Here is a 25,256-nt window from a genome sequence, read left to right on the forward strand (position 1 = left end):
AGAAGAATGATGAAATAGTATTAATAATAATAATAATAATAATAATAATTATTATATATTATTATTATAAAATACAAACTATTCAATCATTTTATTATTATTTATTTATGGTGTTCTTTTAACTACCCTCAATATCTAATACACAGTATTATTTGTAATCTTTTTCTCTTCATTTACTTTAATAGTATAACAAATTTATTGTTATAGTCAGTACATTATTTAATATTCTTATTTTTATTTATTATCGTTTTTAGAAAAATAAATATTATAGTTCAATTTTTGCTTTATATTTTCAGTCAATAATCAGTATAATTTATTATAATAAAGATATATTATTATATTATATTACTATTACTATTTATTATTATTACTATAATTTCAGTAATATAATTTTAATATGTTGTTTTATTATATTATCAAATTTAATAATGCATGTAATAATAATAAAAATAGATTATTTCTTAATCTCTCTCTCATCGCTCTCTTCTCTCTCTCTCTCTCTCTCTCTCTATATATATACTATAATAATAATATATACAGACAATTTTTATATTTTAGAGAAGTCAAGTGCGATACCGAAACAGGACCAAATGAGATTGCCAAACAAATAAATATAAAAACCTAAATTCAGAGGGAATACTAAACATAGGGGGTACCGTGGAACCATGTGTAGCTTAAAATATATTTCAAATAATATTTGACTGTTACCCCGTATCTAAAAAGGCGATTGTAAACATGGTTTACGAACTGTGCCTGGGGTTTAATAGTGTAATAAGAAGAAGATGAAATAGATAATAATAATAATAATAATAATACTAATTATTCTCTTATTATTATATTAAATACAAATATTCATATTATTATTCTTTTATTATGGTTTCTTTCAACTAAATATATAATACCGTAATTGTAATCTTTTCTCTCATTTAAATATAATAGTATTACCCAATTTATTGTTATGTATTACAGTACAATTAGTTAATATTTTCTTATTTTATTTTATTTATAGTTTTTTTATTAAACTAAATATTATAGTCTCATTTTTCGGATATTTTCACAGTCCATATAAATTAAGTAAATTAGGACCATACATGATATCATTATTATAATACTATTACTATTATTATTATTACTACGAATGCTCAGTAAACAATTTTTATATATGTTGTTTTATTATTATTACCAACCTCCATAACCAACCTGACCACCCACCAAACTAGTTTTTTTATTTCTTAAATCTATCTCTCGGCTAGCTCACCTTCTCTCGCCTCGACCTCTCTCTCTATAATATATATATAATATAATATAATGACAGAACTTTTTATCTTTAGAGAGTCCCTTGCGATTACTAACAGGACAATGTGGAGATGGAACAAATATAAAATAAAAACTAAACCAACCGCATATGATGACTGCATCTATCTCTTACTGTAGACAGATCCAGTTCATTATGTGATGTGTGTGGAACAAATGCATGTATGGAAATGTCTGTTGCTGTGCAGGCGTACAATGTGCAACCAGTGCCCCAAGAGCACTCATACCACGCATTATCATAATGGACTCAAATGTGCTTACGCCGTACACCTCATGTACGCCACCGAAATTGTATCTTTACCTTGCATTGGAGTCTTTCATCCATCAAAAACTTTATGTCTCATCTGGCCGCTAAAAGCACGTAGTAGGATGTGACAGTCCGTTCAGTCTGTTGTTAACTCACACAGCGCGAGGTGCCAGGGCTCACGCTCTTCAGCAGAGACAATAACCGAATATGACAGAGCTCTGCAAATCTCTGATAAAATCAGGCCTGAGTTTACTTATATTAGCTCTGTTTGGGACGGAGTGTTTGAAACGCATCTATTCGCTGTCTGGATCATGGACTTGGACAAACTTTCGCAGAGTTTAGCAGATAAAATGATCTGATCGCAACCAGAGAAGCAAAAATTGGGTTTAAAGGGTTAGAATGGGAAATTGTGCTTCAGTAATTTTGCGTTAACTGCGTTAAATTAGTTAACACGTTAAGGGATTGGGAAATTAATCGCGTGCGTTAACGCGATGACAGCCCTAATTATATATATATCAAAACCCCTGCTCTAATCATCACTTTTGATTATTGATATTAATATGCCCAAACTATTTGGGTTTTATACTGATATTTTGTGATATTGATTGTGTATTTTAGAACATTTGTTGCTTATGGGGAAAAGCATAATTGTTCAGATTTAGTCTCCCACATTTGCTGTATTTGTTTCAATATGGTAGTACTGTATTTTCCTCTCAGGAACAACATTCCTCTGGAGGAGTGAGCCGAAAAATACAACGTCAAGGAGAACGGCTCTGAGATACAATACTAGATGTGACAAAGCTGGACGAGGGAGATTACACATTGCATTGATAAGAACAAAGCTGGGAGAGCGAAACAAAGATCTTAGCCTCTAAGTCTTTGGTTGAGAATTCATTGAGAGATGAATCTCGAAGGAGTCTAGAGATTGGACAGCACTCTGTTGAAGTTCAAACTGAAAAATTCAGCAATGACCGAACAAAAATATAACAGCAGTCAGTTTTTATTCTGGCAGAGAACAAAGTGTAGTTGCATGAATATATTGTTTTATGCCTTAAAGAAATAGCCCACTTGCAATGGGTTTATTAAAAGGTTTCATAGGACATTTTTAGCAATTCTCTCAAATCATAAACACATTTTTAAATGAAATAAAACAAAAAAAGGCGATATTTATCCAACTGTTCACGTTGCTCTCTTCCACATTGAAAGTGAATGGTGGATGGAGTGCCCGACAGCTCTGAGACAGCACAATACGTGACTGACCATATTTCAAGTCTGTATAATAGAAATGGACTGAAAATCTCATTCCCACACTTCTGTTGGTCCAAAAATTGGCAAAATCATCTGCAGGGGAGATATGAGAGCCTAGGCATAAAAACTTGTCTTTACATGCCATATTTAAATTATCATTCTGCAAAAATGTGTACTTTTGTGTTGTTACTTGTTTGGCATAATGTCATCTTGGAGTGATGTAACCTTTTAATATGTGTCCCTCTCAGTGGAAACAAAATCACATATCTGGAAAGCCAGAGTACAGCAGAAATGGATGAACGGGTCACGTGCTTGTCGCGAGGCCACCGGAGACCCCACAACTACCCTCCGCATGGGAGCTTCGGCACCCGGGTCTTCACCGAGGGAGAGCAGGTAACACCAAATGCTACAGGCACAGGGTATTCTCACTTGATAGAAGTGGGCACAAGGAGCGAGAAGCGTGAGGTAGCATGTTGATCCGCGGTCATATAGGGAAAGGCAGCAGCTGGTTCAATGATGGAGTCGTGGTGCACCTGCCTCTGGCTGTTTCATGCATTCAGTTCTTTTTGTCCGCAGGAGCAACTTAAAAAGGATTTCCATCAGGTATGAGATCAGAAGGTCAGGTATAGTAACAGGCCACTTAGATCTGTTTCTAATTTTCTGTTTTTTTCAAAATGTCTCTGATGTTGCCTGCATACTCAAGACGTTTGCTAATCGACCATCTGGTGTTTTCGATCTCTTGAAGTTCTTCAAGTCATGATGCTATCTGCAGTTGTTGATATGTGCGGAAGGACCCCCCTTGCATGGTGGTGAAATACTATTGCAACAGTTCCTGACAGGAAAAGTGATGATGGATGAGCTCTAAAATGCTTTACATTTGCTCTGTTCCACAACCTAGTGAGCTGCCTTAGAGAGGCTGCATTGCGAGGCACCACAGGCGCTAAGGCTGACTCCAAACACTGGGTAAATGAATTATGCTGCCTCTTTAGATACCTTGTTTGTAACCTGATTCTAAAGGCAGAACCACTTTTTACTCTTGCAGCGAATCAGAATCCCAGAATGTATTGAATGAGCTCAGTGAAAATAAATCTAAGATGGCCGGATTAAAGAAAAGGTGATTTTATATATATTTTTTATTTTTCTCGAATCAGTTGTCAAAGTATTGTTAGAACCAAACATTGATTATTTTACTACCGGTATCTGTGTATGCCGTCTTTTTTATGCTTGTTAGAGTATTGCACCGTTAGCTTAGCACCATGCTAATGCAAAGCTCTAATGAAAATAAAAAGAAGTGAAATTAAGTAGGTTTTTTTTAGCCTTTATTTGGATAGGACAGGAAGTGAAGTGGGAGAGAGAGGGGGGGGCGAGATCAGGAAAGGTCCATGAGCCGGGACTCGAACTCGGGGCGCCACGATCAATGTTGGGGGTAACGCATTACAAGCAACGCGAGTTACATAATTATATTACTTTTTCCAAGTAAGCCTAATTTTTCAAGTAAGCTAATTTAACTTTTTTGGTGTAAAAGGACATTTACAGTTGGCAAAATTAAACTTTTGGGTTTTTTGTTTTTTAAAAAACAAATAACCAAGCCTAGTCCAGGTGACCAAAAGTAACACAAAAGTAATGTAATGCATTACTACATAAAGAGTAACTAAGAAACTCAATTAGATACTTTTTTCGGGGGTCACGCAATACTGTAAATCCATTCCTTTTTAACAGTAACTTATCAACACTGGCCATTGATATGTCGGCACACGCCACTATGCTTCCGCACCGACAAAAGTTAAATTGTGTTCAGTATGTGCTGCTGAGCGAACATTTCAATCACTATCCAACCAACCAGTCAAGTAACCCTTTTTTTTTTTTTTTAGTTAAGGATAATAACGTTGTATTTCAGTGACAGTTAAGCCGCCCGCTAGGTTTTAGAACAAGAGCTTTTGTCCTCTATACTTGCGGTATATAAAAAAATAAAGGATTTCTAGTTTGAAGCCTCAAAAAAAATTAATAAATAAGCTCGAATCTCGCTTGTGCCGAGTCACTATCATCACAGTGTCCTGAAGGAGCATGATTTAGATAAGCTCGTGTTGGAGCGCGTTGTCTTTCCTCATGTGTGATCTTGTACCATTCTGCTCATCTCATTTGGGTGTTGGTACCGCTTTGTATGGAGTTGCCAGACAATCTCTTCAAGCTGGCCTGTGCTGATACCGTGTATTCTCATGGGTTACACCAAATGATAGCAGGTACTCTTGGCTGGTGTTAACACCACACACACTTTCAGGCATCAAGATACGGGGCATGCGCACCAGGCGTTTCCTGTTGAGTTGTCTTTTAAGCACAATTGTAATCAAACTTGATTTTCTGTATTTCGTTAATATACCATTCCGGCATGATTTACAGTGGATCGTTATACCAGAGGGGAAAAATTCATCCAAGAAGTTATGTAATATCGCTTGGAACTTGGACTGCTATATGAACAACCCAGTTAGTTAAGCGTTATTGTTTTTGTCATTAGGAAAAGATAAATCAGAGCAGAAATAGCTATCGCCAGCATGAAACCTGATGAACTACTGTATATACAACACACCCATCTCATTTCAAAAATTTGGCTCTCTGATTGTCTTTCCAGGGTCCAACACTGCCCTTAAAATCGATTCATGTTTCCTTTTTATACCCCCCAGGTTCCTGCCTTTTTGTCAGAGGGCAAACAAATTCTCTCAATGTTAAAGTGGATTTGTTGTTCTGTTATTTATGTTATTGTGTTATCCAGCTGTAGAAATATAAATAATCAACTACCTAGCTATCAGGCATTTGAGTGTGTCGTCACAGGGAATGAGGTCGATTGAATAATCGACATTCGAAGCTCTGCCATGACACTTTTACGCCTGACGTTGGAGCCTAGTCACTGGTCCTCCCGGGCCGCGCCCCGGCTAAGAAATCTTGATCGGACTTCCCCCTTTCCGCTCCGTTTCCCACGACAGTTAAATGACACATTAATATGCGATTACTCTTAAAGCGCTCAACTAAGGACGTGTGAGTATATTACGGGATGCTCACAAAAATTGAACGGGGAGATGTATGTTTTAACGCTTTTGTACGAGGGTACGTTGAATCGCCGTTTACTCTAACTGCGCTACTGCACTGGAAAGACACAAACATAGGGCTACAGACCAGTAGCATACATCACCGCCAGAGATCTCGCGCACCACAGGAATACATTCAGGTATTGTCAACAACTGTTCAGTGATTTCCCACAATAAAAATCTTAGAAACTGAAAAGGTCCAGACATATATTTCTTAATACAAACTAAATCTCCACAAACTTACTATCCTGAAGTAGAGAGACGCCTGCCATGTAGAATAAATTCACACAACGCAATCGACTGCTCACACTATGCTTTACATATAAATGTAATCTTTAGCTGTCTACTCCTTTAATCTGTTAAGCTTATCTAGAACTGGACAGAAATCCGGTGAGCAAATTATACCGACCAAAAGACCAAACACGACACTGATAAACAAATGAGCTAGTTCTAGGGCGCAATAGCCATGTGCGCCACAAACATGTGTCATTTGTCCATAGCTGTGCACAAGGGGTTTAAATGCGCACTGGCTCAGACTTATTTGTTCATTACGGGCGTAATTTAACCTACTTTTCGATCACATAAAGTCGAACACGTGGTAAAAGATTGTGAAGCTCGTACCACAACCCCCAATTTCCCATGCGAAACAACCAGACCTAGTGATGGTATTAATGGTACCTGCGCCTGTTACAGCACACAACAAAGCTAATATTGAAAAAATTTTAGCGTCATAAAAAGCCGATCAACCACGTTACCTATTTCCTTTTAATGTTCTTTTTCTCTTAGTTGCATATCCAGTCATCGGGCCTCTCACTCTAGAATGTGTCAACGTCCATTTGTGATATATAAAATTGACTGACATAGTTCCTCAACAATTCTTATTTTTACATCGGGCAATCTCTGGTTTTTTATTTATTATGCTGTGACCTGTTCTTTTAAAGTCGCATTATATGATTTTTTTTTGTTTTTTTTGATTTGTGTTCTTGTTTCTACTTCGTCCCGGGAATTAAGAAGAAAATAAAACACAAGGCCTTATGAACTATTTTTATTTAGTAATTAATCACTTGTTTGTTTTTTCTCTCAGTCTACGTTCGCTTGCTTTTGATAGTCCCCACAATGGACAAGTTGGCCCATTACCTTTTCTAAAATTGTATTTTTTTTTATGTTCCTGTCGGTAGAATACAAGCTTTTAATTAGCAATGTCACCTTACCGAAACAGTTAATCTGCAAAAGGCGTGTTTCATGCTGAACTGTACCTACGCACAGGTTTTGGTGAAGACATAGCAACCCCAATTTAGGGTTTCTAATCTTGGTGTCGCACTTGTGAGAAAAGCAAAGTTGCCCATAACAGCTGCGAATTATTCTTTGAATGTGTGACTTTTGCTATTCCACGCAAATGGCTATAAAAGAAAATCAACATGCTTGAGAGTGGGATTTTTTATAAATATCTGGATTGCACAAACCTTGTTTGTCTTTTTTAAATCCTCACCAACAATATTTTACGGGGGCGTCAGATGTGAATGCCCTGTTTAATAATTCATGGGTTTATGGCTACAGTTCTCTGGCTTGAAGGTCGATAAAGGTGGGAAGCTGGTTTTATTACATTGAAACCTAATTACTAAGACGCGTTTAGATCTCTTGCTTCTTGCTTGAATAGCAATGTGTTCTACCTTCCCCGTAAAGCCCTGCTTTTCACACGAGCTGTGTGTCGTGCATTACACCTGCGTTCAAACATGTTGCCGACTGGAAATCCTTCATATGTCCTTGATTTTTCCTATTCGTTTTCTAAAATAAATGTTTCCGATCACTTCCAAGGGAGACCAGATGGAATTATTCTTATCTTCTTCTAATTGTCTAATAAGTTGGTTCAAATAAAAATGACGTTGAGGAGGACTGTCCATATATGGCAGTATCTGAAGCACACTTACCAAGATGCTGAGACCAAAATGAGCAGCATCATAAAAATGGCCGGGTCGCGGCAGCAGCCACAGGTTGATAAAGAAATTGGCGCCACGGACCACAGGCTTTCACACAATCCGGTTGAATTAGAACGACAGAGAGGAGAGAATTCCAACCGATTGAAACCAGGAACCACAATACCCCAGCCACTTTTTCTTTGGTCCTTTCTCAAGTGTTGTTTGGCCTTTTCCTTTCTGGGTCCCTTTTTGAGAACTGCGATAGAGCCCATTAAAGGGATAAGGGAACCAACAATGAACACTTCTTGCATCATTTAATCACCCTTGTGGTTGTGTCTTAAAATTGTTTGATTTTTCCTTTTTTGGGGGTAGGTATTGTCAAAAGGAATATATTGATTTTTCTTGTTTATCCCCCATTGTAAATGTCATTGTCGATATTTTTTTAACCCAGGACCCGTCGTATAAAATCGGCCGACACTGTATAAGAGATCACACAGTACAAAAAGATTTGACTAGCTTGAGTTGGTTGTAGGTTAAGGAGGTTTAATCCGAAACCCCACAGACACTCAGAGGAGAGCAGGGCTCATGGTAGGGCAGCTCCGTGTTTTTCAGACACCATGCACTGTCAGATGAATGGCAGTACTCGTAGTTGCCTGCGTCATTGATAGCTTTGTCCCTATTGTGCCAGTGACCCCGCAGACAGTTGGGAAAAGACACCTATCCCCCTGAAGTCTTGGTGAAACAGCTGTTTCCTGGCAAAGAAAAAAAAACTTTCTGTAGCTGTATCTGATGAAACTGAGATATGGACGGCTTGTCCCTCTCCTTATAGTTTTCCATCGGAGAGCAGTAGGATTGTCAAGCACACAACCAAGACAAAAGGGGGAGAAAGAGCCACACGAGAAGAGTGTGAGGTGTTGATGTTTTTTATTCCTGCTGGAGGGAATAGTTTAAAGGAAGACTTCCAGGTTAAATACAGCTGATTTGCGGCTCTTCATCAGTGTCTTGGTCACATGTCTATAATTATTGCCATTTCTGATTTAGAAAATTTACAAGCAAAGTATGGTCAAGGAGTTCCCTTTGCGATTATGAGATGGAAAGAATTTTGACTCTAGTGTATTAGGAACTACTCACTGTAAATAATTCTAAAAACTCCTTTTTTTGAAACCAAACTGCATAGAGAAAACGACTTCAGGTTTTTGGCATCACATCAGTGACACTGAAGGTTAAGGAAAAAGGCAGACTAGATGAATATTATTCCCTTCCTGATAACAAAGACCGCCTAATTATATGAGTAAAAATCAGCAGCAGAAAAAACTTTTTGCTGAGGTATGTGCTATAGTTGGTTCTGTGTAGCGCGGCTGCTACTGCTAATGTCCTCCCCAAACAAATTAATTTGAACGGTGTGAAGGAGGAGCAATATAATAGTGTTAAAAAAGTATATATAATAATAAATTAAATTGCTGTTTCGTTTAAACTTTCCTTGCATCAACAAATCTGGAAGGACAAACGTGCGTACCCTGCTTCCGGCCACAAAATAAGTAACAGAATAGATTTCAAAAGTGTCTCCATCGCTGTTTATAAAAAAAAATAAAATAAGTGTGGTCAGTTTACATAGTGCCAATTTATACTTTGCATAGGTTTATCTGGTGGAAAACTAACTAAAGACTCTACAAGTTGACAATAATGGTTTTCTACACACACTAATTATAATAAGAAATTTTCTTGGCATTCAAAAATCAGCACTCATTAGAATATTTCTATTCTGAAGGATCCTTTGACTACGGACGAACTGGAGTAATAATAGCACTGACAAGTGCAAGCTTTACATCACAGGAATCACTTCCCCTGTTTAAAATCATATTAAAATAGCTATTTACAAACGTATAATCATTCGCACAATATTATTGTGTTTTACTGTATATCTTTAAGACAATAAACGGCAGATTTTTCTACATGTTAGTTTGGTACAAATTTAACACCAATAATTCACCTCATCAGAACCTCGTTTGAAGTACAGCTGCCAAATTCTAGCTTTGCTTTAGGAATAGGGATTTGTTTCTCCATTCATACTTTGTTAAATGCATCACAGATTCCTGTGTTCTTCGATTTTGAGCGATCAGAGCAAGGTATGAGTGCTTGGGGCACACCATGATTGTAAATCAGGATAATTCATGTAAATATGTCAACAGTAACCCTGAAACATTTCATTTTATAGAAGGACACTTGTTCATTTTGTTCTGCGTACTTTATCAGGCTCTGAAAATCACATACCAGCATTCATCAGTAGCCGAGGTCTTCAGTTTATACTATAGAAGTATAACTTTAATTAGGAGCAATTAGACAGAATAGCAGAATAAAAAGGCCATGGATCAATAACTGTTTTATCCTGCGCGTGTGTCTCCAGGGAGGGGATATTTCAGCCAAATGAAAGCTGCAAAGACTAGCCAACTCAAGCCTGCATGTTCATCGTAAACCAACACTGTGCAAGCGGTTTAGCTGTTGTCTGATGCGCCTTGCCAAAAGTGACTCGTTCTGTTTCACGATAGGATTATTTTGTTGTTGCAAGCACTGGTACAGAGATACATTGTTTTGAGTCCAGTGCAACTAACGGCGGAAGCACGGACATTTCAGGGCAATCAGTTCGAATTACTCCCTTTATTTGCTCGTTCTGGTGTTTTGTCTGTTCTGGTGATAAATCTCAGTGTTTGTATTAGCCATCGTTCAATTGCGTCTTTGTTTCCTTAGCTACCATAAACCCCCCCCCCGCCATCTGGTTCGTCGGTTTGCGTTGCGATTAAATAGCCATGAGGCTCTGTGCTCACTCACGCTCAGATCCTGCCGTGTGTACAGTGCACGGCGAGACTCACCCGAGGAACAGCGATTCAGCCCACTATTCATAGGGAAAAAGAATTGCCTGCATGGAGTGTTTAAGCTTAATGGTTTGGCGAACTAATTCCGCTGGTGTGGCCACGCAGAGCAGGCGTAGTGAATACACAAGCTACAAGGGTTAGTAATGAACTGTTTTTTACTTTTCGGTACTAAAATGTACCCCAGTTAGGGGTAAAATGTAGAACCAAAGTTGTGCCTTTGAGCTTTCTCTTACCATATTGGCCCTAGCCCTGTCAATGAACTGTTGTTATTCCCATTGTAAGAGTGTAGAGAATTTAGTGTTCCTGTATATCTGGACAAAGCCGATTGTAAGCGTATTGATTAAGTGGTGTTTTATGAATCAACACTTTTTTTTTTTTTTGTATTTTTTGATTTTTTGTTTTAAGTAATTTAATAAAATGAACGCCTCAAAAAATAATTTTCTAGTCAGTGTTTTAAACGTTTTTCCTCTTATAAATATCGAAATTCCCTTTCAAACAAACATATAAACTCTTATCTGAGAAGCACCAAAACTATTGATATTAAGGTCTTGGGGGGGGTGTAACATCCACTGACAGGAGTGAAAAAAAAATTTGCCAAAAGGGTTAATAAACAACTAAATGTTTGTCCAATAGTGGATTTTACAGTTAACCAAGTTGGACACCACTGGACGATAACCGATTAATCAACCGACTGTTGTTTAAAATGAATACTACATGAAAACTAAAACGTTATTGGAAAAAACAATATAAAATACTACTGGAAACACAGTAAATAAACTATTTACTAAAATAAAAGTAAATTAAAAAAAAATATAGTCTGCACCATACTTTTAAAATGGACTAAAATATTTATACAAACATTACATCCAATCCGTATTCAGGATTACCTTATATGGTATAATACACATAAATTCTGATTATAAGGGTAAGATGTGCATTTTTATTTGTCTAGTTTGTCCTTGTTTTTTTTTTCTGTTCCTCACCATAAGTAGCATCTTCCAGTGTGTATGTGTAAGCGGGAGTACATGAGGTCCATATGTTGTGAGAGATAAAAGGACACAGATAACTTTTGTTCTATTGTTCCACTATAACTATTAAACTATTGTTTCCAGCAATCGACTCTCGTGCCAGTAATCGGACAGAAACTGATTAATTGGTAACATCTAACAGTAAAAACCTTACCAAAAGATATTTGTCTAAAAATTAGAATAATAAAAAATGACAAAACAAAATTAACTAAAAAAAAAAAAAACTTGACCATTTTTGCTTTTCAAGTCCATCATGGTTTTCACTTACTCCGCCCCCCCCGCCCTTTTTTTTTTTCACCTTCTTATTCTTCCAGGCTTTTTTGTTTTGTGCTTGTGCTTAACTTTTGTTTGATTATTTTCTGGTGTATGTGTAAGCAGAATTAAATACTCCGAATACATTACCGAGCCACTAATTCCATTCCCCCCTGTTTTACTGAATAAGTCATCCTGCTAAAATTCCGCGCCCCCCTCACCGATTCTTTATCTACTTTGTCACATGTTTTTTCTATTATCATTATTTACTGTTTATTTTCCAACATCGACAACCGCGAAGCAGACCTACACTTTTGGAATATTTCACTTTTAGTCCATATATTAATCGATAAACAGATCTCTTTAAATGTGCAGTCTTTATTATTCTTCAATGTACCTTCTAAAGACTGCTTTGCCTCTTTGTGTTGTTTTGTCTGTATTCTTTGCAGTCCTCTCTTGGACTCGGACCCCGAAAGACACAGGTAAAGATTCCAATCCCATGTCTCCCTAAACTAAATTATGAAGATAGCCATCAACTCCAATAAAATCCCACTTTACCATCCCTCGTCGCCACTCCCAAAACTTTCTTCGCTCGACACATATCAATCATAATCTTGTCAACTGAATTACGATGAAGGCTTTGTTATCCTCTTGAGCGTGTACATGATGTGGTTTGCCCCCTTTCTAATTCACGTGCATGGACCACCTCTTTTCCATTCTGCCTATCTAATCACAATTGAAGTAATTATACGACATCATTCTCATAATGACATCATTAAGCCTGCATTGCTTGCCGGGTTCATGTTTTTGAAAAATCTTTATTAATTTAATTTTTTTATTAGTGGTTTCTGTTATGTGCTATGATTTTTTCTGTTAAGTAATTGATGTTGCACAAAGTGCTTTGTTGTTGCTTCACACCGAGACTTTTCCTTTTTCCAACCCTACAAAAATAGACCGTTGAGGAACCCACTCCATCCACTCTTTTCCAGGGGTCTGGCGTGCATTATTAAAAGACCTTTCTGCTGCAAAAGCAGTGCTCTAAAACTTTAACGATGAGGGCGTTTCTCACGTTGTCAAATGAATAAATAGGGCCTTATCTGAGAGAATGGGAGATGAAGTCCTGTTGATGTTGCCGGATGGAAAATGTATAGATGTTTTATCCATAAAGATTCAGTGTTACAGAACGCGCTTCCTTAGGTGTATTGCCCCAGGACCCAAATAAGTAAACAAGATTCCAGTGCACGAAGAGCACGTCGCATGCAAGGGGGGTCACGGTCTGCCCATTTGAACCACAACCAGAGTCGAGAAACTGTGTGGAAATGGACGGACGCGGGACAAATGGGCTGGACGGGGATCAGCGCTCCCGTTATAGGAGGTTATTCAATTAGGCCCAGTCCCAGACTCTGCTGGGTGGCTGTTGGGTTGGTTTTTGGATGAAACAGGCTCAGCATTATGTAAGCGTTGACTCAGTCCTGGGACAAACATCGCCATGATTATTGTCTTTGACATGACCAGCTTTCTGCCGAGTTTTCATTCATAGCGAAGTTTGTGCAAGGGGCAGGAGACATGCCCCAGAAATATATAGAGAGAGGATTTTTTTTTCAATTTCAAGTGAGATGTGAAGGAATACTAATGTTGTGCTTGATGAAGTCTCATAACTTCAGTGCATATCATGTCCTCATTTACCGTCCTGTCCGAGGATTGTGTGTGTGTAAGTGTGTGTGTGTTGTGTGTGTGTGCTGTGTGTGTGTTCGTGTGTGTGTGTGTGTGAGAAAGTGAAAAAGTGAGTTCATTTCCACTGCATTATTGAGACTGTTGTTCATCCCAAGTATTTAGTTTTTATGCACTGCAAATAGTCTCTCACTCCTCTACGCCATGAACGATATTTGAATAGCTGTTACACATTTCACTTCCTCATTTTTCTTTCTCTTTTATACATTTTTGTTATTGGGCTTACATGCTAGAATCTCGGTGCTTCTTTGCTGGTTCTGAGACTTACACTTGTAAATGCTTTTTAGTACAACATGATCACAATGCTAATGCACCAGGGAGTAAAGTCTTATTGTGGGCTGAAACGCACTACTTTATATTTAAATCAATATATATTATATGAATAATAATGAATAAGAATAATATTAGTATAAACATAATAGTCAGCAGCAAAAAAGCGTTTGGAGAGTTTTAAAAATAATGCTTACTGTATTGTGTTACCTCCATTAAAAAGATGAATAATTGCAATACTTTTATGGAAAGGTAATGCAAGTACGTTAGTTTTGCGCTTATTCTTTTTTCAACTGGGCTGGTCTTGATTATTTGGTTTTTTTCTTTTTTCATAACAAAAAAAAAAAAATACTAAAAATTTTTATTTTTTGGCAACTGTTAAGGCAATTTCACACAAAAAAGTGAAATAAATAACGCCCAGGCTGAATGAAGTGCTTCTGCCACTCACTCCCAGTTTCTGCTCAACATGGGGACAGGAGGAGGTGTCAGTGAATTAAATTAACTAGTAACTTGCATTACTTATTTGACAACCAGTAACTCAGATATTTTGTTGTAAAATTGAGAATGCATTACTTTTACTAGTTATGTATTCTGATTACGTAACTACCGTTACTTGTAATACATAACCCCCCAACACTAAAAGTCCTGTAATAAGTACATTTATTTAATAAAAAATATATAAAATATTGCATTTCATAATAATTGCCGTTAATTTGAACTTTTAATATTTATCAGAATATAATCAAATATCCAAAATTAGCATTATTTTTAAAAGTATAATATTTCAACATATGTATTTTTAAACAAATGCAGCACTTGCTGGGGCATAAGAAAATCTTTCAAAGCATTTGAAAATCCCCCAACACTACAGTAGTTTATATACTGTATATAAACCCTATTGGTAATCTTGTTTTTCCCGTCCTATCGTCTAAACATCCTTACGTGTCAAAATCTTAACATTTATGTATAAGCAAATCATAACATTCTTTTGTTTTGTTTTCTCAAACTCAAAACCTGTGTGTCGGATTATACACTCCTCCACAAAACTGTATCCCCCCTGTGGCCCATGTGTTTGACTACCCCCTGCCTATATGAAAATTGCACCAGTCAATTGAGGAGAACGTTGGTTATAGATGCCACTGCACTCTTCATAAGAGACCACAAGGGTAAGTGGAACAGCAAAGCTAAATGAAACATGCCCAGCATGGCATGTTAAGATCTATGCTTCAGTCTTATGATAAATGAGCACTGGGATGTTGGTAAAATGTCCAAGCCAGTGAGGATCATGTGACATTAGACTTTGAAGTAACAACGTGTGTACGAGAAATTGCTTCCCCGTACCTTTATGGTCTGCGTTATTTGATGTTCCCCTCACATCTTCGCCTCCAAAGATCTCAGCACATAAAAGGCTCTATATTTATATGCTGCTGTTCAGCAAACCATTCTTTTTACCGGGTTTGCTTTCTTCTCGATACAGCCTGTATGTCAGTCCTCACATACTTAACTGAATGAAATAGAAATTTTGCCATTGTCTCTGACACAGTAGGTAACGTTATTAGTATGTATTTATTGCATTGAAGTGGCGTTATTTGCTAAACTGTATAATACATTTAGGAAGATAATGGCAAACCGTTTATTTAATTTTTAGGGGAATAATTAATTAACATTCTGGTCCATCATGTTATGTTCATTTTGAGTATGTTCCAAAAATTTGTGCGGAAAAACAAACTGCTATCAAAAAAGATTATCTAGAGTTGCTCTAAGCTGTTGTGGCTCCCCAAAGAACAAAAGTAAAGTATCAAAGCACGCATAGAATAGTACCTAAAAATCAGTTCATAAATTCTTTTGTGCAATATTTTTAAGGTCTATTGAAGCCGAACAGTCTTGTTTATGGTGAGAGTTTGACAGCCTGTTGACCCTGGAAAAAGAAAGCCATTTTGTGTTTAAAGCAACATTGAGGTGTGAGTTAACTGATGACAGAGTATTATCATTTCTGGGAAAACTATGTTGTTTTATGGCCTGAGGGAAGTGAAAAAGTAATAGTTTTTTTCAGTGAATTTTTCCTTCTTGTCTCTGTGTGTTCAGAAGTCTTGATGGTAGACTGTGTGGGTCCGTAGTGACCGCCCGGTGTGTCGTCTCTCATCTTCCTGAAGTACCCCCCAGTGACACCGACGCCGGCGAGTACTCTCTGTCACCGCCCACAACGCCATCGGACAGAGGCGGACGCAGCGCCCATGTATCATGGAATTGCTCTGGTGAGTCTATAGTAATCTGTAGCCTCATTAGCCTTCTGTCAGTCACACGTTACTGTTGGAAACCCACACTGAATATGCCCTCCGAGGGGCCATGGTGTTTAATTCACAGCATTCACTGCTGCTCTGGCTGCCAGTCGCTAGAGAGCATATTTCAGACTCAGTACGAGGGAATGCTAGTTCTGTATCAAAAACTTACCAGCCCAACCCCCTCGACATTATCACCCCCCCCCCCCCCCACCAAACCACAGTAACACCCAATGATGACAAAGTGCAATGTGACAAGGTCCACAGTGAATGCGGCGTTGATCCAGTAATATCAGGAATGTAAACTCGACGGACTGTAAAAATTTTCAGTGTTAACTTGGTCATTCAAACAATATTAAATTTAATGGGATAGTTAATACCACAAAAACACAGTGTGGAAACACTTTTAAATTATAAATTAAATTAATATTAGGGGTGCACTTATATTAATATTCTTGCATTTTTTTTTTCTCATGTTATGGCTGTGATAGTAATAACTGATGGCTGTTATAGACATGGCCCCCATTGTCAGAAATATCAGGATTCGCAGCGGCCAGATGCCCAGATCCTGTCAGAAGGGAAAATATCTGTTTTGTCTGATTAACAGAACAACACTCGTCAGCAAATTGTCCGTTTAAGCAGGCAAGTCTTGGTCTGAAGTACCAAAAGTCTGGTACCCAAAACTGTATTTAAACAGTCTTCTATCAGCCAAGCAGCTGACTGAGAAAAGCCAGTGAAGAGCAGAAGCAGGAGACGAAGTGATGATGATAAAAAAAGGAGCAGAGTTTATTGAATCGTTTTGCTTCACAGCAACATCCCATAAACCTTGAATTTCCATAAATTATTCCTATCTCTTATTCATGCAAGACAAAACATCCCTTGAAACCACACATCATCAACCACTAAACATTGGAATAAATAATATAAAAAACAATAATATAAAATAAGTTACCAGTCAAGTAATAAATCAATGAAATGAGTATATAAATGGCTATACAATTATACTATAATAAATGATTTTATAGTGATTAAATGGAATAAATAAAATGCATTAAATGATAATGATTTTGGAAGATGAATAAATTACTATAAAAGAAAGAAAGTAAAACACAACACACCTGTGGAGGATCATTCCTTCCTTCATGGCTAAGAACTTATGGCTATATAAATGGTTTACTACTAATTATAATAATTTCACTAATAATTATAATCCCAAAAATATATTGTGCCTTGGCACACCTGAATCAATCATAGCTGCACTGGATGAAATTAACATATTTAACTAGAAAAATATCACTCCCACACAATTTCTTATTTTTGCATCAATCACAAAAACGTTTTAATGAGCAACGTTTTGTTCAACCAACATTTTTCACCCTTTAGTTTAGAATTATTTTTTTTATTATTTTTTATGATTAAATTTTTTTTTTTTTTTTTTTTTAATTGAAGGTAGGTTTGAAATAATTTTTTAAAATTAACTAAATTATGCTAGCTGATATAAAAATAAAAATAAAATATGTATCGTTTAAAAAATCTCTAACAGCCAATAACCAATATGTTACCAATATCCTGTGCATCTATAATAAAATTTTCTTAAGAAATTCTCAATATTGGTGTTTTTTCTAATACATTTTTCCAACACACTTGTGGGTGGAATCATTTTGTAGAGGTAAGGTAAATAGGATTCATTGATGCTTAATGGATTCAGTTATATTAACAGTGATTGAATTGGTCAAAAATACTGGATATCTGATATCAGGGGAGCTGAATTGTAGACCAAGTAGAGAGTTAACAGTGCTCCCAGGCGCCCCTTTTTGCTTTCCCCAGGTTGCCCAGCACGATGACGCATTTTGCGCGAGCCCACAAGTCGGCCAGTGACCGCACCACAAAATGGTCCCTGTTGCTAATCAAGGCTGGTTAGCAAAATAGTGGTTAGGATTTGCATGGAAGTAACCAAATTTATTGTTTGGTATTTTGTTGTGTCGTGCCTGGTTAGAACAATAAATGCCATTTTTGATGAATGAAAATGGGGCAGTTAATGCTAGAAGTTTTGTCTGTTCAGTGCATATATACTGCAGATATTTATGCTAGTGAACAAACACCTAATCTTGTTTGTGTTTTCTCAAATTTGAATATCCATAGAATTTGATCTAAGCATCTAACTTCTGCTAACAAAAGGACAAAGTTCACGTACCAAAAATGGACCAAATTTACTGTTGTTTGCTACTGTTCTTATATTGCTGTTAACATCAGTAAATGGAGCACTCTCCTTCCCTCAATGTCTTAATTGCAATAAATAGCAAGCAAAGCATACCCCCATTTTCTCTCTCATGTGTCGTCTCTCCCCCCACCCCCCCCCCACTGGGCCCATTAGTATTTGTTTTCACAATTAGCGCCGGCGTATGCTGTGAAAATACCAGCCTCCCTCTTCCGCATGTTTAGTGCATTTGTACCAGGCGTGTATTGTTGTGATGGGACTAATGACATCTGAAGCTCTTGATGTGTGGGGAAATGTCGAGAAACACTATCTCATCGGGCCGGCCGGGAGCTATTCGCACGCAGTCTGTGAGGGAACACATGCCCGATCGCGTATGTCATGTGAGCATCGTGCTGAAGTCTCCCCCCAGCGCATGCTATTCAGGGGACGCTACACAGAGGAGGGGCCTTTTTGAACTGCCAGTGATGCTGTGATTGGCTTTTATGTACTGCCTGCCGTTGAAACAGATGTGTTCAACATCAAACAGCACTGGTGATCGTTTTTACCGTGCTCTTACGTTTGAAGCCCTGGACATTTTGATCTTTACCACCACCTTATTCTCAGAATAAAGGCATCAACAGGTAATGAGAGGGGAGGCTTCGTTCGCCCTTAGCGGATGCAGACGGAGGGGTAGGTAGATGTAGGCTCAGCAGCTACACCTACCGACGGTTTGTTTGTGTTTCATTTGTAGATACTCTGCCTTGCATCACAGATGCACCCCGAAAATTCCTGGGCTCAGTAACGGTGTACACACTGGGAGGGCAAACCCAGCCAACATCAGCTGTGAAAGTGTGCTCGCTCACAGCCCAGCAATGTGTCTTATTACGTGGCTGCGAGACGGCGTCCAGCTGCCTAAACACTACATCTACCAATATCAATTCTATAAACACGCGCCTTCCGCCAGCTACCTGGATGGTACACCCATGCAGGCACCTTCCTGACGAACAAATAAAAACATTCCACATCAATCCAGATGCATATGAATACGTGCTGCTTGATTTAGCCCCCAAAATCAAAAGAAAGAAATGTGGATTTTATTTTATTTTATTTTATTTTATTTTATTTTATTTTATTTTATTTTATTTTAGATTAGATTAGATTAGATTAGATTATCCAATATGCAGTATCCTCTATTATATTATATTATAGCATATTATTAATATTATATTTAGTGGTGGGCCATTATCACGGCGTTAACGGTGCTGCGTTAACCGTGAGACTCTTAGCGGGCAAAAAAAAAAATATCGCCGTTAATCTATTCTCAAAGTTGGGTTGGGCAGCTGGGTCCTTAGTACTACGCAAGCTACGATGACTTTTATATCGTGAGAGTTTAGCGCGGATGTATACCCTAGAAACGAATTGCACTGCTAGGAGGTGAGAGGAATGAGGCTTCGAACCTGTGTGTATGCCTACTGTGAAATTATACCAAGTTTCCCCAAAAAAAAAACCTCGACAGACTACACGCCTGTTTTCACACACTACTCCGTCTGCAGTGCGTATGCAGTGCGTGTGTAATTACTATTAGGTGAGTGCAGAAGCGCACGGACTCATTCGTGCTTTCGCACTTGGACGTGTTTGCAAATGTCTGCTACTGATACCGCGGACTGTTGCGGATACTAGCCAGGCTCGGTAATAAGAAGTAAAACATTTGTCCATTACTTCTATAATTCAAACCAGAGTAAAACAAAAAAAAAAAAAAAAAAAATAATTTGTGACTCTTATCAACAGAACAGTATACAATCTGTTCATGAAGGGAAGTTAGACTATTACGTTTAACAACTTTAATAAATGGTAATCCAACATACGAGCGCTCATGCATTGACCACTTCTAGGTTTTGTATAATACAGCTGCATGCGTGCAAGCAAGACGGCATTCGTTGATTTAAAACACACAATTTAGCCTACTTTTCATTGTGTTGGGATCTCGCAAAATAATTTAAAATTAAAGCACCACTGAGACAGAAACAGTCGAACTCAATTCGTGCCCTTTTGCATTATAAATCTTTATTACATCGCACAAGCAATCGGCACAGGTTCTTAATGAACTTGTTTTTTTCTGCTTTCCATAAAAAGTGCATAGGCCTATATATCCCTTCATGTGCCCTCGTTTATCCTAAAGGTGCTCTTTTTCCTGGTTGTTTTAAACCTAGGCCAAAAACCAATGTGTTGCGTGTATAACACAGAAGCCTTTTTAATTAGTATACATTTTACTTGTGATTCGATTACTGCATTTTCCGTGTCAATCCATTTTATTTTTACCCGCGAACAATGCGCTTGGTCATTTTTAATTCAGCGCGTGCAGCCCCACAGCCAAAATAGACTCGTAGTAACAATTGTTGCCCTGCTGCGCGACGCATCCGCTCCTGGAACGCACTGACGGACCCCTCACAACCCGCGTGAACGCTGGCAATCCGTTAACATGGCGTGCGGTCATTAACCCCCAAAAAAAAAAAAACATGACAACGCATACCCCTGCAGACGGAGTATGGTGTGAAACAGGCGTAAGGTTGTTTGCAACTTGTGCAATGCAGTATTAGTTTACTGCGGAGTTCTTCCATCTCAAGTACCAACCTAAACGCCAAAGCATCCCTTACGCTAATGCAGAAGATGCGGTGCCAAAGCATGTTAGCGCAGGGGAAGAGGTCGTCGTCAAACCTACTATCATTTGACGTGCAGCACAGCTCTATCAGTACTAACAAGTTACATCTTATTGAACATAATTTGAATGCCTTCGTCAGAATTCAATGGAGCCAATTTTAATCTAGATTAATTCCAAGATTTCAGTGAGATTAGTCTAGATTACAAAAAATTAATCTATGCCCACCACCACTAATTTAATTAGATTATATTATATTAGATTATAGTATATTATATTATATTATGAAAGCTGAAAATAAAATATAAATATTACATGAAAAAATTTTTACTAAAACCAAACATCAGAAATGACTTTAACTTCAAAAAAAGATAAATGTCCAAACGCATATAACAAAACGACTAAAATTAACAACAAAAAAATTACTAAAACTTTAATAGTAATATTTAAAAAATAAATAAAATGATTCAGCTAAAACCCTTTTATTCAAAATCACCAAACTTTTTATTAAAATTTGAATAAAAAATACACAATAAAAGCTAATTAAAAATATTAATGAAAACGTTAATAGTTATAGATAAATCCACAAACACTAAAATACCACTAGTTTTAGACTGGATGTGTTCATTTCGTTAGGTCAAACCAATGCAATGGTTCTTTCCCCTTACAGCGTAAACCCAAATGAAAGTTAGTTTATAAGTAGGTGGGGAAAGCAGTCCACAACATTTCATGTGAATTAAATTTGAGTCCATGTAGACAAGAACGATGTGCTTCACTTCCATATGGTTTTTGAAAATGAGCTTTCATTTTCTGGTCTTATAAAATATTTTTACCACCCTTTTGTTTTATTATTTATTTCTGAATTCTACTGGGTGAAATGTGACCTGGGACCTGTTTTTGTGATCTTCACCCAGAAAGGTAGTAGTGTTGATGTAGGGCCATTACTGCAAATCCTATGCTCTTATCAATAGTTTTTTAGCACAGGGAGACGCTGTCAATAATACACACTAATGAATGACAAAATGCATGTTTGATAAATAAATGGCTGAGATAGAGACGAGATTTTAATGCTTCGCTTGAATCGTGTCCCAGTCAATCCAAGTCGCAGAGCGACTTTGCAACTACAACTGTATGGCTCCAAGAGATCCGGGACCGAATCCAAAGAGTTCATTGTGAATTCCCAGCTGGTCTGTTCTCTGTATTTGATCTCAAGAACAAACACAATTATAGTCATTTAGCAGTAGACAAATCGCGTTACATTGATTGTTTGGGTGCTTTTTGCTTTAGAGGTACTGCATTTTTTATTCTTGTAGAATTGTTCAATAAAGTGCAATACAATGCTCAATTTTCCTCTTGTAAAAGTGGTGCTGGAAGCACAGACCGTTACATCAGGGCGTATAATTGGGCATAAGCTGTTAAAGTGCAGTTTTCCCACTGTGTATTATAAGTGTCTCCTCTGTGGGTGCAGATGTGCCCCTCGGCATGAGCCGTCCATCACTCAAGTGCAGCCGTACTCCAGCACGGCTCAGGTGCTTTTCGAGAGCCCCCGAGTCCACTGGAGGAGTTCCTGTGCTCAAGTACCGAGCCGAGTGGAGAGCCGTGGGCCGAGGGAAATGGGTGCAGCGAGTCTATGAGGTGAAAGACGGTGAGTCTGTCACATAAAATGGAGAACACCATCCATATTATATGGATTATAAACACTACTGCATGGTTTGTAGACTTTAATAATGAACTTAAACTGTATCATAGAAGCACAGAATTTTTCTTGTTCTTTTGAAATACTTTCTTTTTTGTGAAACAAGCCGTTTATGCTTTCATCAGTTCGCATTTATTTGATCAAAAATGCAATTGAAATCTATAATATAATTGTAGTAATAATAATAATAATAATAATAGTAATATTTTCAAATATTATTACAGTTTAAATATAATATATATATTTATTTTTATTTTTATTTTTTTTTGCAGATTATGCACTTTTGATGGCAAAGCAAATTTTACTTTAGTAAAATGATCATGAAAAACTAAATTGTCTGTCTTTGAGTGCCAGAACCTTAACATAATAACTAGATCGAAAGAAAATAATAAATCAATTTGAAACAAAAGTGTACAGTATTTATTATGCAATTATTTTGTGAACGTATTTCCATTGTAATGAATTAGGTTTGCATGTAACGAAACACAAGCAGAAAATAAACAATTGATTTAAGAATGGTTTTACATCCAGTTTACTAGAAATGTATTCTGCTTATGACTTATAAATAGTCCAGCAAGTAATAAAATTGACCCTGTAATATAAGTCAAAGGTAAGTTCATGGGCCAAAAATTTAAATTCCTGTCATCATTTTACTCACCCTCATGTCATTCCAAACCTTTGTGACTTATTCTATGTAACATACAGTAGAAGATATTTTTGTTTATTACAATGGATGTCAATGGTAACCAAAACTATTAGGTTACCAACATTTTTCAAAGATACCATCTTTTTTCTGCAGAAGAATGAACAACATGTCATGAGGGTGAATAAATGATTACATACTTTTTTATTATTGGTGAAATATCCCTTTAAGAAATGTTTTAGCTATGATGTTGAATGAATCAATCTACACTGGGAAGCTTTAAATGTCAAATGTATTTCCTCATGTTCAGTGCCAAGGTTTTATGTCGCCCATTTAACATGCATGCTGTTGTTTATGAATTAATAAATGGGTTTTTGATTAAATTCCTCATGTTCAGTGCGTCCACAACTAGAGTTTCCATCCAACAGTCACCGGCCTTAAACCCGAAACCGGATTACGAAGTCAAGATGTATGCCATAAACGGCAAGGGCGGAATGCCGACGGCAGCCAGTCAGTGGTCTTCAAAACAGAGCGCTTGTCCGTGAGTATCATGTTTTATCTCTCTCAGGAAGCACCTGGTCATCGTTCAACAGCAGCGCAGCGTGGTGTGACGGCCAACACACCTCCTCAACCGCTAGGGGTGAAGTCTTTGGCTTACGCGATAGCTAAAAGATACGTTTTGTGCTCATGTGCAAAGAGTAAGGCCCTAATGCTTAAGTAGTTTGAATATTACAATTTTCAGCCACTTACCGATTCTGCTCAGTGTCGAATTACAAACCCCGGCATCACAGCAGGACAGTTAAATGTTATTGTGTTTTTTATTCAATTCAAGAATAACTAATACCGTATCAGGGTTATTATTTTTAATTAGAACTAAATCCATTAAAAAAAAAAAAGTTGTTAGAAATAAAATAAACGTTAGCTAAATTTCAAATAATATGTCTTTCAAATAAGTCTAAAATAAATAAGTACTAAAATAAATAAAACTAAAACAGAAAATTTTATGTACATACGTAAGTAAATAAATAAATCAAAAGAAAAGAATAAAAAGTATATAGACATAAAAAACTGATAAAAATGTAAAACACATAAAAACAAAGAAAAATACTACTTTAAACTGAAAACTAAAAATAACGAAAATTTCAATAATAAGATGACGATATTGATAGATAGATAGATAGATAGATAGATAGATAGATAGATAGATATTACTTTTATTTTTAATTAATATATTCTTATAACAAGACGTGCACATAAGTGGTCCGCAGGTCAGCATGCACGACTAAAATTGGAAATGTGCTGTGTAAATTAGTTCAGATCGCACGTTTGCGTACCAACATGGCTGACAGCTGTTAATGCACAATTACCATTTTAGATCGGCAAACTGTACTGTAAAAGATTTCTATTCAAACTGGAACCATAAATTTAGGCTACCCACCAACGTTTTCAAAGCACATGCAAAAACAGTCGGCAGAGCTAAACCCGGAAGCGCATATACTTACTTGCTGGCAACCCGCCAAAATAAAAGCTAGCTGATTTTAAGTTTGAAAATGAAATCATTAAAATAATTCAAAAAAAAAAAAAAAAAAAAATTAAGGTTCATATTAAAATAATAATAATAATAATAATAATAATAAAATAATAAAATATTAGCATTTTATGTTTACTATAAAATATAGTTTTATCACACTTTATTATTTATATTATTATTTTATAAAAAAAAGTAATAAAAAAATGAAATGAAATGAAGTGCAATAATATTATCACTATTATTCATTTATTTTTTATAGTTATATTTGATGGGTCACACCATTTACCATGCGAGGACC

The 25,256-nt window shown here is 36.9% G+C and overlaps 1 protein-coding gene across 1 annotated transcript in view; it reads left to right on the top strand.

The window, feature by feature from the left end:
* The first annotated feature begins 22,570 nt into the window (after window positions 1-22,570).
* Window positions 22,571-25,256, top strand: part of LOC122144508 (neural cell adhesion molecule 1-B-like) — a 29,323-nt gene continuing 26,637 nt past the window's right edge. The window contains exon 1 of the mRNA XM_042755449.1: window positions 22,571-22,733. Within this exon, the coding sequence (XP_042611383.1) occupies window positions 22,571-22,733 (163 nt within the window). The remainder of the gene's footprint in view (window positions 22,734-25,256) is intronic.

This window comes from Cyprinus carpio, unplaced genomic scaffold, assembly GCF_018340385.1.
Source record: "Cyprinus carpio isolate SPL01 unplaced genomic scaffold, ASM1834038v1 S000006701, whole genome shotgun sequence".
In the NCBI taxonomy this organism is placed as follows: domain Eukaryota; kingdom Metazoa; phylum Chordata; class Actinopteri; order Cypriniformes; family Cyprinidae; genus Cyprinus; species Cyprinus carpio.